Source organism: Crocuta crocuta, unplaced genomic scaffold (assembly GCF_008692635.1).
Source record: "Crocuta crocuta isolate KB4526 unplaced genomic scaffold, BGI_CrCroc_1.0 scaffold48, whole genome shotgun sequence".
Taxonomy (NCBI): Eukaryota; Metazoa; Chordata; class Mammalia; order Carnivora; family Hyaenidae; genus Crocuta; species Crocuta crocuta.
In genome coordinates, this window is record NW_027533089.1 from 3,315,099 (window position 1) to 3,330,068 (window position 14,970).

Here is a 14,970-nt window from a genome sequence, read left to right on the forward strand (position 1 = left end):
TTTTCAGCTTGGGACTGTTACAAATAAAGCTGCTTGTGAATGTTTGTGTATAAGTCTTTGTATTTCTCTAAGGTGAATACCTGGAAATGGAATGGCTGGGGATATATATTTCATTTTTAAGAAATTACCAAACTTTTCCAAAAGCAGTTGAACCATCTACCACCGGCAGTCTGAGAATTCAAGATATATTCTTGACAACAGCTGGTATGGTGAATTGTTTAATTTTAGCCATTCTAACAGGTGTATAGAAATATCTTCTTGTGACTTCTAATGTGCAGTTTCCTTAATAGCTAATGAAGTTGAGAGCACCTTTTCATGTGCCTATTTGTTATCAGTGTATTTATTTTGGGGAGATATCTATTTAATCTTTTATTCCTCTTTTTTTAATGTTTACTTTTGAGAAAGAGAGAGAGAGAGACAGAGATGAGCAGGGAGGGGCAGAGAGAGAGGAGACACAGAATCCAAAGCAGGCTCCAGGCTCTTGAGCTGTCAGCACAGAGCCTGATGCGGGGCTCGAACTCATGAACCGTGAGATCATGACCTGAGCTAAAGTCAGACGCTCAGCCAACTGAGCCACCCATCACAAGTGCACTTCTTAATCCCTATCAGCTATTTAGCCCATCCCCTCACGCCCCCTCCCTTCTGGTAACCATCAGTTCTCTGTAAATAAGAGTCTCTTTCTTAATATGTCTCTCTTTTATTTTTTTTCCTTTTTTTCCCCCCTTAAATTCCACATATGAATGAAATCATATGGTTATTTTTCTTTCTGTTATTTTGCTTAAAGTCTCTGGCTCCACCATTTTATTGCAAATGGCAAGATTTTTTTCTTTATGGCTGAATAATATTCAATTGTGTGTATATATACCCGATCTTCTGTATCCATTCATCAGTCAGTGGATGCTTGGGCTGCTTCCATAACTTGGCTATTGTAAATAATGCTCTTATCAGTATAGGGGTGCATGGAATTATTTTCTGAATTTCCGTTTCTACTTTATTATTAATATAGAAACAATGATTTCTGTATATTAATTTTGTATTCTGCAATTTTATTGAATTCACTTATTCTGATAGTTTTTTTGTAGAGTTTTTAGGGTTTTCTATGTAAGGTATTATGTCATCTGCAAATAGTGACTGTTTAATCCTTACCAATTTGGATACCTTTTATTTCTTCTTGTCTGCTATGGCTAGGACTTCTAGTATTATGTCAAATAAAAGTACCTAGAGTGGACATCCTTGTGCTGTTTTTGATCTTAAGGGTAAAGGTTTCAATTTTTCACTATTCAGTGTGATGTTGGTTGTGGGTTTATCATATATGACCTTTATTATGTTGAGGTGTTTTCTCTAAACTCACTTTGTTGAAAATTTTTATCATGAATGGATATTGAATTTGTCAAATGATTTTTCTTAATGATTGAGATGATCATATGATTTTTATTCTAGTTTTGTTAAAGTGGTGTTTCACATGTTGATTGTTTTGCACATATTGAACCATCCTTGTATCCCAGGAATAAATCCCATTTGATCATGGTCAATGATCCTTTTAATAATGTAGGTATATTGCTAATATTTCAAAAAAAAATTTTTAACGTTTATTTAAAACGTTAGAGACAGAGCACAAGCTGGGGAGGGGCAGAGAGAGAGAGGAAGACATAGAATCTGAAACAGGCTCCAGGCTCTGAGTTGTCAGCACAGAGCCCGACACAGGGCTTGAACCCACAAACCACAAGATCCTGACCTGAGCTGAAGTCGGACGATCAACCGACTGAGGTTAAACCTCTGAAGTCGACTGAGCCAACCAGGCGCCCCTGCCTTGCTAATATTTTGTTGAGGATTTTTATATCCATGCTCTTCAGGGATATGGCCTGTAGTTTTCCTTTTTTGTAGTGTCTGTCTGATTTTGATCTGAGGGCAATGCTGGTCTTACAGAATATATGTTTTGAAGCTTTCTCTCCTGTGCCTTTTTTTTTTTTTTGGAATAATCTGAAGAGGAAATTAATTCTTCTTTAAATGTATGTAGAACCACCTCTGAATCCATCTGGTTCTGGATTTTACTTTGTTGGAAATTTTTTGGTTGCTGATAATAATTTTTTTACTGATAATTTGTTCAAATTTTCTGTTTCTTGCTAATTACATTTTGGAAGATGGTGTGTTTTTAGGGATCTGCCCTTGTCTAGGTTGCCCAATTTGTTGGCATATAATTTTTCATTTTAGTTTCTTACAATTCATTGTATTTCTGTGGTGTCAGTTGATACTTCTTTCACTTCTGAGTTTTTTTGGTTCCTCTTTTTTTCTTGATGAGTCTAGTTAAAGGGTTTTCAATTTTGTTGATCTTTGCAAAGAACCAGCTGATTTCATTGATCTGTTCTAGTGTTTTTTTCCTCTCTGTTTCATTTATTTATTTGTGCTTTGATCTTTCTTCTTTTATTCATACTGGCTTGGGGCTTTGTTCTTTTTCTAGTTCCTTTAGATGTTAAGTTTCAGATTTTTCCTTGCTTTTTGAGGTAGGCCTTTATCACTATAAAGTTTCCTCTTAGAATTGCTTTAGCTACATCCTATTGATTTTGGACTGGTGTGTGTTTTCATTTTCTTTTGTCTTGGTGTATTTTTCAATTTCTTCTTTGATTTCTTAATTTACCCAGTGGGTATTTAATAGCTTGTTGTTTAGCCTACATGTATTTGTACTTTTTCCAGTTTTTTTCTTGTAATTTCTACTTTCATAATGGTTGTCGGAAAGGAGGGTTGATAGAGTTCAGTCTTACATTTATTGAGACCTGTTTACATTTATTGAAACTGGATCTGTCCTGAGAATGTGCCACATGTTTTGAAAAAAATGTGTATTCTATTGGTTTGGGGTGGAATGTTCGGTATATATCTGTAAAGTTTATCTGATCTAATATGTCAGGACACCTGGGTGGCTCAGTCAGTTGGGCATCCGACTTGATTTTGGCACAGGTCATAATCCTAGGGTTATGGGATTGAATCCCACATCAAACTCTGTGCTGAACCTGGAGCTTGCTTGGGATTCTTCCTCGACGCCCCCCCCCCCTCTGCCCCTCCTCAAATAAAGATAAAAAATATCCCTGCAAATAAAGATAAAAAATAAAATAAAAAAAAATTTTTTTAAATGTCATATAAAGATCCTGTTTCATAATTGATTTTCTTCCTGGATAAAGTATCCACTGATGTAAGTGAGGTGTTAAAGTCCGCTACTGTTATTATATTATTGTCAGTTTCTCCCTTAATGTCTATTAATACTTGTTTTATGTATTTAAGTGCTCCAGTGTTGAGTGCATAACTACTTACAGTTCTATTCCCTTTACAGATTGATCCCTTTATTGTTATATAACACCCTCCTTTGTCTCTTGTTACACTTTGTTTTAATGTCTGTGTTGTCTGATGTAAGTATTGCTACCTAGGCTTTTTTGTTGTTTTTCCATTTGTATGGAATATCTTTTTCATCACTTCATTTTCAGTCTTTATGTCTTTAGGTCTGAAGTGAGTCTCTTGTAGGCAGCATGTAGATGGGGCTTGTTTTGTAATCAGAACATTCCGTTACCATGTGTCTTGATTGGGCCATTTAGATCCTTTTTTTTTTTAAGAGCTGGTACTTTTCACTCTGACAGGAATAGCATCAAGCATAACTTATTTTTTAATGTTTTATTTATTTTGTTTTTTGTTTTTTGTGTTTTTTTTGAGAGAGAGGGAGAGACCGTGTGAGCAGGGGAGGGTCAGAGAGAGAGTGAGACCCAGAATCCAAAGATAGGCTCCAGGCTCTGACTTAGCTGTCAGCACAGAGCCCGACGCGGGGCTTGAACCCACAAACCGTGAGATCATGACCTGAGCCAAAGTCGGACGTTTAACCGACTGAGTCACCCAGGTGCCCCGATCCTTTACATTTTTAAAGTAATTCTTGATAGGTATGTACTTATTGCCATTTCATTATTTTCTGGTTGTTTTTATAGTTCTTCTGTTGCTCCCTTCCCTTGTGATTGATGACTTTCTTTAGTGTTATGCTTGGATTTATTCCTCTTATGTGTACCTACTATATAGGTTGTTGGTTTATACTTACCATGAAGTTCATATATAACATCCTAAGGATATAACAGTCTATATTAAGTTGATAGTCAATTTCAAAGACCCTGTAAATAAACTTTATTTTTACCCCCTCCCCTTCACATTTTTTGTATATGTTTTCATAGTTTCCATCTTTTTGTTTTGTGAGTCCCCTTAACTAATTTTGTTTAGAAATAAATTAATTTAGTACTTTTGTCTTCTAACATTTATACGAGCTTTATAAGGGATTGCTTTATTATCTTTATTGTATCTTTGCTTTTATTCATGAAAGTTTTTCTTTTCCTAATTTTCTTATTATTGCCTTTTCTTTTCCACTTAGAGGAGTCTGTTTAACATTTCTTGTAAGGCTGGTCTAGTGATGATGAACTTTAACTTTCATTTGGGAAATGCTCTTATCTTGACAGGTAGAGCATTCTTGGGTATAGGGTTTATTTGTTTGTTTCTTTTTTTCCTTTAGCACTTTGAATGTATCCTGCTACTCCTTTCTGGCTTGCACAATTTCTGATGAGAAAGTAACTGATAACTTTATGGGATTTCTGTTGTGTACAACTAGTTGTTTCTCTTTAAAAAGTCTTGTATCTGAGGCACCTGGGTGGCTCAGTCGGTTAAGCATACGACTTCGGCTCAGGTCAGGATCTCACAGTTTGTGGGTTCGAGCCCCACGTCGGGCTCTGTGCTGACAGCTGGCTCAGAGCCTGGATCCTGTTTCAGTCTGTGTCTCCCTCTCTCTCTCTGACCCTCCCCTGCTCATGCTGTCTCTCTCTCTCAAAAATAAATAAAACATTAAAAAAAATGAAAAATAAGTAAAAAGTTCTGTATCTTTAATCTTTGTTATTTCAGCTATGTGTCATGGTATGGACCTCCTTGGCTTCATCTTGTTTGGAGTTCTCTGTGCTTCCTGAACTTGGATATCTGTTTCCTTCTCCAGGTTAGGGAAGTTTTCAGGTATTATTTCTCAAATAAGATTTCTGTGCTTTTCTCTCTCTTCTGGGATCTTTTTGATATGAATGTTTGCTCTCTTGATGTCCAGGAGGTCCCTTGATTTGTCCTCATTTTTTAATAATTCTTTTTTCTTTGACACCTGGCTCGCTCAGTTGGTGTAGCATGCAGCTCTTGATCTTGGGGTCATGAGTTCAGGCCCCCACGTTGGAGGGTAGAGTTTGCCTAAAAATTTTTTTTGTTTTCTTTTTTTTGCTGTTCGGCTTGGCTGCCTTTCATTACCCTGTCTGCCAGGTTGCTGATTTGTTCTTTTGTGTTTGCTAATCTGCTGTTGATTCCTCTACTGTATTTTACATTCAGTTGTTAATACATTTTTTATTAGTTTTTGTGTAGTTTCTCTCTCTTTGTTGAATTCATCCATTCTTCTTTACAGTCCAATGAGCATCTTTCTAACCATAACTTCAAAATCTTTATCAGATTAGTTCTATTTCATTTAATCCTTTTTCTGAGCTTTTGTCTTGGTCTTTCATTTGGAGCATATCTCTCTCCCTTTGCTAGACTTTCAGTGTTTGCTTTTCTGAATCTGATGCAGCAGCTACTTCTTCTAAACTCAAAGGAATCGTCATGTGTATGGTCATCCCCTGTGTAGGTTGTGTGTGCCTGGTGACTTGGCTGGTTGGGTAGAGGTGTGGCTTGTGTGGGCTGGGCGTCACGGGGTACTTTGTCATGGGGCTGCCTTGGTGGGAGGTTCTGAACTGAAGCAGGTGTGGGCAGGGGTGGGCCCAGAGCTCTCCATGCAGAGGGCATCCTGCCAGGATAACTGAAGCTGAAATGGACACTGGCTAGGGCTTTCCATGTCACTTGACACAGAAGGCACCCTGATGAGTCATCTGGAGATGATGTGGCAGTGGGTTTGGAGGTCCTGGGGGTTTCTGTACTAGGGGTGCCCTGGCAAGACATCTGCAGCTAAAGTGGCTAGGGCCCAGAGTGTTCTGGGCTGCTTTGCCCCTTTGTCACCATGGCAAAATGACTGGAGTTAACAGTGAGCCCTGATTAGGCGTGTCGGGTGTGCACCGTGCTGGGGCTGCCTTGGTGGGACAGCTGGGGCTGGTGTGTACTAGGTGCCTGGGCTCCCTGAACCAGGAGTCTGGCTAGGGTGTCCAAATCCTGTTCTCATCCACACTATCGAGGTTGGGCAAAATAAACTGTGCCACTTGGCCAGCTCTTCAACCCAGAGAGAGTTCCAACAGTTTCCTCCACCATGTGGCAGAATCCTAGGGCTGGATCTTTTAATCTAGTTGCTCTTTTAACAGCTTTTTCCTTGGTTCCCAAGGTGTTTGGATCTGATGTGGGCTAGGATCCCAGGGCTGGCCGAGGTCCCCTGTCCCCTGTCTGCACTATCAAGGTGGAGGGGGAACATAAACAGTGGTACTCGCCAGTGGTACTCTATGACCCAGAGAGAGTACAGCAGCTCGCTTGCTGTTTGGCGGAGCTCCAGGGCTGGATCTTTTATATTCTAGTTGTTCTGTTAATCTGAGGCTGTTTTCTGTGTGTAGGGCAGATGAATCCGCTCACAGTCCCTCAGTACTCTCCCTCCCCAGTGCCGTTTGTAGTGTGACAGTGAGGGGGGTTCCCTTTCTTGCCCTGTCTCCATTTTTTGGCATTCTCTGTCATGCACAAGTTGTTCATTCAGCCTTCAGGATATTCAGGAGTAACTGGTCTCCGAAAAGGTAGATTTGGTGTGTGTCTGGTGGAGGTGAGTTCAGGGTCTTCCTCCATCGTCATCTTCCTCCGTTGCCATCAAAATCAACAAGTTTCTGTTTCCTTTCAGCATTTTGAAGATGTCATTCCATCATTGCCTGGATTGAATAGTTTCTGACAAGTCATCAGTAGTCATTTTTATCACTTTTCCTATTTAGAAAATGACTTTTTCTCTGGGTGCTTTTAACATTTCCTTTTTGTTTTTTATTTTTTTCACCAACTTATTTATAATATACCTTGGTGTGCTACATACATATCTCTATGCACTTAGGGCTTTTTATTGAGGATCTGTGTATCGGATTTATGGTTGACAGCTTGGAAAATTCTGGTCATTATTTCTGCATTTTTTCCCCTATTATTTCCTGCACTTTTTTTCCTGTTATTTCCTTTCAGTACTCCAGTTATACCTGGTTGATCCCATGTTTTTCTGTTGAAACTCTTTATTATTTTATGCTTTGTTTTATAGTCAAGTGCTGTGTCTTAAAGTCACTGATTTTTTTTTTTTTTGCAATTTTTAATATGCTGTTACTTCTTTCCAGGTAGAAATTTGTGTTTTAGGTATTGAATTTTCCATCACTGCAAGTTCCATGTCATTCTTTTTTATATTTTTTATTTTTCTCATACTTTGAATTTCCATTAAATTTTTTTTGATCATTGTCTTTGTTCTAATATCTCTGTCCTTGTTCTCTTATCATTTCTGGATTCATTTTCTATTGACTCTTTCCTTCGTGTCACATTTTCTAAATGTCATCTCTAGTAAGTTTTGATTGAATGTGGAACATTGTCAGTGGTTACATTGTTGACTATATGGATTTTGTTATCTTCCTTTAAAGAGTGGCTAGTAGTGGCACCTGGATAACTCAGTCGGTTAAGACTCGGACTTCAGCTCAGGTAGTGGGTTCATGGTTTGTGAGTTCACACCCTACATCAGGCTCTGCACTGACAGCTCAGAGCCTGGAGCCTGCTCCGCATTCTGTATCTCCCTCTCTCTCTGCCTCTCCCCTGCTCATGTTCTGTCTCTCCCTCTCTCTCAAAAATAAGTAAAGATTTAAAAAAAAAAAAAGTTTTTTTAATAAATAGTGGCTGGTATTTAAATTAGTTGTGGGTTCACTTGATCCCTTTGGAGCATTTTAGGTTTTTTCATTTTTTTTTCTTTAGCTTTACTTGGGGACATCTAAAGTAGCTTTTACTCAAGGGATAATTCAGCCCATCTGTAAGGCTGTGATCCTTTGTGGCTCTTCACTGGATGCCCTAAGTGATTACCAAGGACTCTCCACTTTGTCTCCATGATTATGAACCTTGGGAATTGTTGATGTTAAAACCCTGTTTTTCTTTTTTTTTTTTTTTTTTTTTTTTTTTTTTTTGTCTTGTAGCGTTTTTCCCTCTGCATGTGGCCAGTACTAAGCAAAAACTCAAAGGGACTCATGCAGATTTCCAGAGATTTTCCTTTATAGCTTCTATCTGATCATAATTCTGCCTTTTAGCTTTCATTCACCCAACTCCCTAAATTCTGATGTTGATCTCTTCCATTTAGCAGTTATGTTTTCCCTCTGAAATTTCCATCCTGAATTTAGGATGTGCTCCAGATGGAAAACTGGGTCATTCATTAATGGGGAATTATACTTCTCTCAAAGATTACAACCTGTGCATTTCTTGTTCAGTATTTAAGACCATTCTTTATATTGTCCCAGTTTTCTAATTTATGATTGGTGCCTGAAAACTATCTTATGAATTGCTATCTGGTACTTAATTTTCCTCACTCTTCCGTATTTTTTTCTTTTTTTAAACTTTTTTAGTGTTTATTTTTGAGAGAGAGAGACAGTGCAAGTGGGGGAGGGGCAGAGATAGAGGGAGACACAGAATCTGAAGCAGGCTCCAAGCTCCTAGCTGTCAGCATAGAGCCCGACATAGGGCTCAAACACATGGACCACAAGATCATGACCTGAGCCAAAATTGGGTACTTAACTGAGCCACCCAGGCACTCCATGTTTATTATTCTATAAGGAATATTAGAGTCAGCTTGTTTCACTTTTAAAAATCCTTTTTGTGTTTAAGTTTATCATGTGAAATGTATGGATTAATGTAGAGAGAAGTAATATATTTGGAATATTGAAATTTGATAGTAAATACAGTAGTATATACTTTTTAAATTTGTAATTTTAACCTATTTAGTATCTATCTATTCCTTTTTTATTGAGTTTTTACCAAAAGTAGATATTTAATGTTTTCTCATGCCTTTTCCATTTGTATGTAAATGGTCATAATTTTTTCCCCATATATTAGTGTGATTATGTGTATACATTTTCTAGTATAGAACCCATTTATTAATTCCTGGTGTGAAATGTGGTAAGTCATCTAGTTTGGATTTTGTATAGATTCTTGGATTACTTTTAAAATTCAAATTCCTAGCTTTTCATTTAGAAACCATAAATATAACAGACTGAAAATCCTTGAAAAGGGAAGAATTCTCATAATGCATGATGTATATGCATCATTGTTATAAATAAGATAACTTTTAGAACTATGATATTTATTTATTTAAAATTTTTGGAGGGCGCCTGGGTGGCTCAGTTGGTTAAGCATCTGGTGTCAGCTCAGGTCAGGATCTTGTGGTTCATGAGCTTGAACCCCACCTCAGACTCTGTGCTGACAGCCCAGAGCCTGGAACCTGCTTCACATTCTGTGATTGCCTCAGTCTCTACCCTTCCCTGCTCACACTCTTTCTCTGTCTCTCAAAAAATAAATGTTAAAAAAAAATTTTTTTTTTAATTTTTTAAGTGTATATACATTTATCTTGAGAGAGAGCATCAGTAGGAGAGGGGCAGAGAAAGATAGAATCCCAAGCAGGCTCCACACTGTCAGCACAGAGCGCAATGGCGGGGAGGAGAGGGTAAACTCAAACTTACAAACCATGAGATTATGACCTGAGCTGAAATCAAGAGTTAGATGCTTTGGGCACCTGGGTGGCTCTGTCAGTTAAGTGTCTGACTTTGGCTCAGGTCATGATCTCGCAGTTTGTGGGTTTGAGCCCCATGTCGGGCTCTGTGCTCATAGCTCAGAACCTGGAGCCTGCTTCTAATTTTGTGTCTCTCTCTCTCTTCCCCTTGTCACTTCCCCTGCTCACACTCTGTCTCTCTCAAAAGTAAACATTTAAAAAAATTTTTTTAATAAAAAGTAGGGTGATCAACCATCTGAGCCACCCAGGTGTCTTGATACATTTTTACGTGCTGGGATTAGGAGGCATTGTCAAAAAATCAAGTATAACTTTTGAGTCCCCTCAAATTTAACTTCTGTATTTTTTATTTATATATATCTATATATATTTTTTCCTCTCCCTCTCCCCTTCCATGAATGTATTGTATATTGTGACTGAAACGTAAGAAGTTGCCAAATGATTTCAAGCAAAGGGAAGGTAAGCGAAGCATACGGGATAGACTGGAACAGCAGGACTCTCCCCTGCTTTTGGCACTCCTCACTCCACCACCTGTGTGCATGACAGAGGCAGTGAAGGAACCAGCTCTGGAGAGAGATTCTTGCTGAAGTGGCAGGGCCAATTACCGGTTGTATTTGGGCAAGGATCATAGAATGAATGATACCACAACACCGGAGGGCCTGGGGGACCCCAGGACAACAGGAAGGAGCCTGCACTGAAGAGCAGACAGCAGATAGGGGTGCTTTCTGCCATAGTGAACGTTCTCTGAGGTGGTGAGCTGATACCCCCGGGGGGTCTAGCGGCTTACTGCTTGCCAGCATTTCCTGTAAGCAGAAACTACCTTGGAGCCATGTAGGGAGTCACGTGGATAAGGAGTAGGTGTTACTTCAGGATTCAGCTTGGCTAACTTTGGGTGAGGATGAGGAGACAAATGGTACCTCATTCTGCTAGTGTACTGTATTTATTGACCAGCATCTGTGTGTAAGTAGGCCCCTGCAGTTCAAACCCGTGTTGTATGAGGATCAGCTGTATTAGTGTTCTTGTTTCAGAATAATTGGTAAGAGATCATTTTGCGCTGTTCATCTTCAATCACAGGAATATTTTTGGCAAGGAAAAATAGGATTTTTGTTGTTAAATCTCTCAGAAAAATGTGCTTGTGTTGTATGTGTTGAACCTTAATTCTATGGTCTAGATTTATGAGAAAAAAGTTTTGTTTTTTTAATTTTTTTAATGTTTTTCATTTACTTCTGAGAGACAGAGAGAGACAGTGTGAGCAGGGGAGAGTCAGGGAGAGAGGGAGACACAGAATCTGAAGCAGCCTCCAGGTTCTGAGCTAGCTGTCAGCACAGAGCCCGACATGGGGCTCGAATGCACAAACCGTGCGATCGTGACCTGAGCTGAAGTCAGATGCTTAACTGACTGAGCCACCCGGGCGCCCCATATGAGAAAAAAGTTTTAACCATCTATCTCCATATTAAACTGTCTCAGTTCTCACTAACTCAGTTACATGAAGTTACATGAGGTGTTTTCCATCTTCACAGGTTCAGTTTAACTTGCAGTTTACAAAACCAAATACATCACTAGGAGATGTTCAAACAGCAACAACTATTAATATGCCTTGCTCAAGTGATAAGGAAAAGTAAGTACTTGTCATAAAATTTAATGTTTGCACTTTGGAAAGTCATCCTAAGTAATTTTTATCAGTGATTGAAAACTTCGAAGTCCACTTATTTATGTGACATTTTAAGTTGTGGATCAGAGGGACTGAAGCCGAGTCACTTTTCTCTCTATAAGAAATAGATTTCCCGGGGCACCTTGGTGGCTCAGTTGGTTGAGCATCCGACTGTTGACTTTGACTCCAGTCATGGTCTCACCATTCATGAGATCAAGCCCTGTGTCAGGCTCTATGCTGACAGTGCGGAGCCTGCTTGGGATTCTCTCTCTCTCTCTCTCTCTCTCTCAAAATAAGTAAATATTAAAAAGATTTTTTATAATTTCTTAAAACTGTAAGATACAGTTAAACATAGAGTAAAATTTTCTTTTTATTGTAAAGAAATCCCTTTCTATAAAGATCTCCCTTTCATATGCTTTTGGGCAAGTAGATTAGAAATCTAATTCCTGTTAGTTGGTGGGTTTTGTTTTGTGTTCCTATGAGGCTTTGTCGGCCTCAGGAAGCCCTCCAGTTTTCTGATTAATGCTTCCAGTCTAGAGAACTCTGAGAAGCCAGCTCTTTTAAACGGCTAGAGTTCTTTGCTAAGAAGAACAAGGCTTGTGAGATTGTCCCGTACCTAACAAAATACACTTTAATTGGTGACTTCTGGTTTGCCTACTCTCAAGTTTTTTTCTTGCTTTTTAGATCTTATACAGGTTTTACATAGTGAAGTTTGTTGAATCATGAGTTGTGGCTAAATTAAACAAGTCAGGAAAACTTGTGTCTCTGGCTATTCTTCATGTTTGTAATTTTTTTTAATGTATTTTTCTTAGTTAAAACAGTCACTTTAAGGCCTGTCTGCTGGCATTATCATGAGATGTCATCATCCCAGTATATTGCAGAATAAATTGCTAACATGGTTCAAGGAGGCTGCTTCTTATCCCACTTCTCTGGCTTTTAATTCATTGGCTTCTCTGAAATTGGCACCAGTGTGAGGATTACAGTAGTTGGTGAGCTTCTTGTAAAGAAAAAAGAATTCCTGGAAGTCCTGACATGTTTCTGTGACCTCACACGTGCTCCGGAGCCAGAGCACCTGCGGTTCGTGTTAATGGCACAACGCCATGTCGATACATTTAAAATTCTTTTTTAATGTTTATTTTATTTTTGAGACAGAGACAGAGCTTGAGTGGGGGAGGGGCAGAGAGAGGGAGACACAGAATCTGAAGCAGGCTCTGGGCTCTGAGCTGTCAGCACAGAGCCCGACAAGGGGCTCGAACTCATGGACCGTGAGATCATGACCCGAGCCGAAGTTGGCTGCTGAGCCGACTGAGCCACCCACGTGCCCCAACTGTGTTGATACATTTAACTCTCATACACCCGGCAGCAGTTTTACTGGCAGAAAATAGGATGATCATATTTGTGGCACAAAATCAAACATAATCGTGTGTCTGTAGAACTAGGACTGGTCAGCTGTTTTGAGTGTTTTCTGTTTTAGTTGGTTTTTTCCTTTTTATCCATTGTCAGCTAGGAAAAAATGGCAATGGGTATCTCAAAGGTTAAAAGCTAAAATTGAAGAAAATACCTATTCATCCACTTATTTCTCTACTGAAAATTGGACAAAAGACCATTTAATTTTAAGAATGTAATGTCATTGTTTTACAAGTGCCTTTAAATTCTTGTTATCAGAAACTACTAGAGAAACTTAACACTGGACAGATTTAGAAAGTAGGAATATGGTAGTGGAAAGGGGGAATATAGGACTACATAAATGCCCCAGTTTCTTCAAAGTTTTAGATTTGTATTTATCTGACTAGAATCCATTATTGTGTATGAATTTTAATAGTGCATATTAGTGACAGCTTTGAAGTACTACAAAATTTTGAAGAGCTTTGGCAAAGGTAAAATGTTACTCATTTTAAATATGAGTTAGAAGTTATTAGATATTCTTGAGGCATAAACATGTTTTCATCATGTATCATTTGTTTTATGGTTGCTCTTATTATGTTTTATGACTGCTCTTTTATAATTTCATAGTACTATCATTTAGCCTACATTCCTAAAATTTTTTTTAATATTTATTTTTGAGAGTGTGTGTGAGTGGGGGAGGGACAGAGAGAGAGGGAGACACAGAATCTGAACCAGGCTCCAGACTCCTAGCTGTCAGCACAGCCATACGTGGGCTCAAACCCACAAAACAGTGAGATCATGACCTGAGGTGAAATCAGATGCTCAGTCGACTGAGCCACCCAGGCGCTGCTAGTCTACATTCTTTATCTTAGCTCTTTGACTTATTAGTGCTACTTCGTTTATCGGGAAGAAGGGTACTCTGGCTTGTGGATAAATTATTTGCTTAAGAAACCACTGAAGGGTGCTTGGGTGGCTCAGTTGGTTAAGTGTCAGACTTTGGCTCAGGTCATGATTTCATGGCTCGGGAGTTTGATCCCCGCGTCGGGCTCTGCTAATAGCTCAGACCCTGGAGCCTGCTTCGAATTCTTCGTCTCCTCTTTTTGCCCCTTCCCCACTCACATTCTGTCGCTCTGTCTCAAAAATAAACAATCATTAAAAATTTTAAAAAACTACTGAAGAATGTGATTTGTTTTGTACAAGGCTATAAATATAACTTAGTTCTGTTATTTCACATATAGTATATATATGTATACAAATAAGATAAACTTTCAAAATTATTAAGGTGAAAACAAGGCTTTGTAAAAATAAATACTATTTTCCTTTCAAGTGGTGCAAATTTAGGGCTGGAACCCAAATATCTGAAGAAAAGGGAAGATAGCATTCCTTTACGTGGACTCAGCCAAAATCTGTTCGGTAACCCAGGTGAGAAGACTTTCTTGACATGGGCTGTACACTATGGAGTAATCACCTGTGTTAGGTAAAGACTTCATGAATACAAATAATTTTTTTTGTCCTCATTTACAGACCATCAGAAAGATGGCACTTTCGGAGCAGTACAGACATCTTCAAAGCCCCCGGCGCTTCCTTCTGCACCATCAGCCTATTTCCCTGGGCAGTTAGCGAACAGTTGATGCTAGTGTGACCTTTTGCTCTTTATTGAAATTTTAGAAATTCACACAGTTTAAAAATATATGAACAGCATAGATCATATCCTAAGCCAACAAGTTTCCAAGTTTACTTGAGCTTAACGTATTAGATCGTTTGGATCTTTTTTAAGGACCGGTCGTTTATGCCAAGCTAGAGGAGCCCAGGTGTGCCTGGGAGATTGAGGAAATGACACTTTTTAGTTTGTGAACGCCGTGTTTTTATAGAATAATATGAATTTTATTAAACGAATCCTCAGAAATCTCAGAAATTCTAAGGAGGGAGTTGATCCTTATAAGGGACATTTTAGTCATAGAGTATATGGGTAAATGAAAACCTCAGGCATGATATGAAACCAAAGAATGTTAATAATTCATTTTATCATTTTCATTGGTAAAATAAAAGTTTTGACATCTGAGAATTATAAGGGAAAATGATTATCTCCAAAGATACCTATATTATTGACATTTACAGTAAATGGAAAAGTCCTAAGATTACCTTAAATGAATGAAAATAAATTAATCCATCATAACAAGTAAACATTTTCCTTATGACATCTTTA

The 14,970-nt window shown here is 38.5% G+C and overlaps 1 protein-coding gene across 6 annotated transcripts in view; it reads left to right on the forward strand.

Moving 5' to 3' along the window:
* Nucleotides 1-14,685, forward strand: part of SASS6 (SAS-6 centriolar assembly protein) — a 57,879-nt gene extending 43,194 nt beyond the window's left edge. For all 6 annotated transcript variants that reach the window (XM_077746044.1, XM_077746047.1, XM_077746045.1 and 3 more), the window contains 3 exons: nt 11,248-11,345; nt 14,092-14,186; nt 14,289-14,685. In XM_077746044.1, the coding sequence (XP_077602170.1) occupies nt 11,248-11,345; nt 14,092-14,186; nt 14,289-14,395 (300 nt within the window). In that variant the 3' untranslated portion in view covers nt 14,396-14,685. The remainder of the gene's footprint in view (nt 1-11,247; nt 11,346-14,091; nt 14,187-14,288) is intronic.
* The last annotated feature ends 285 nt before the right edge of the window (nt 14,686-14,970 follow it).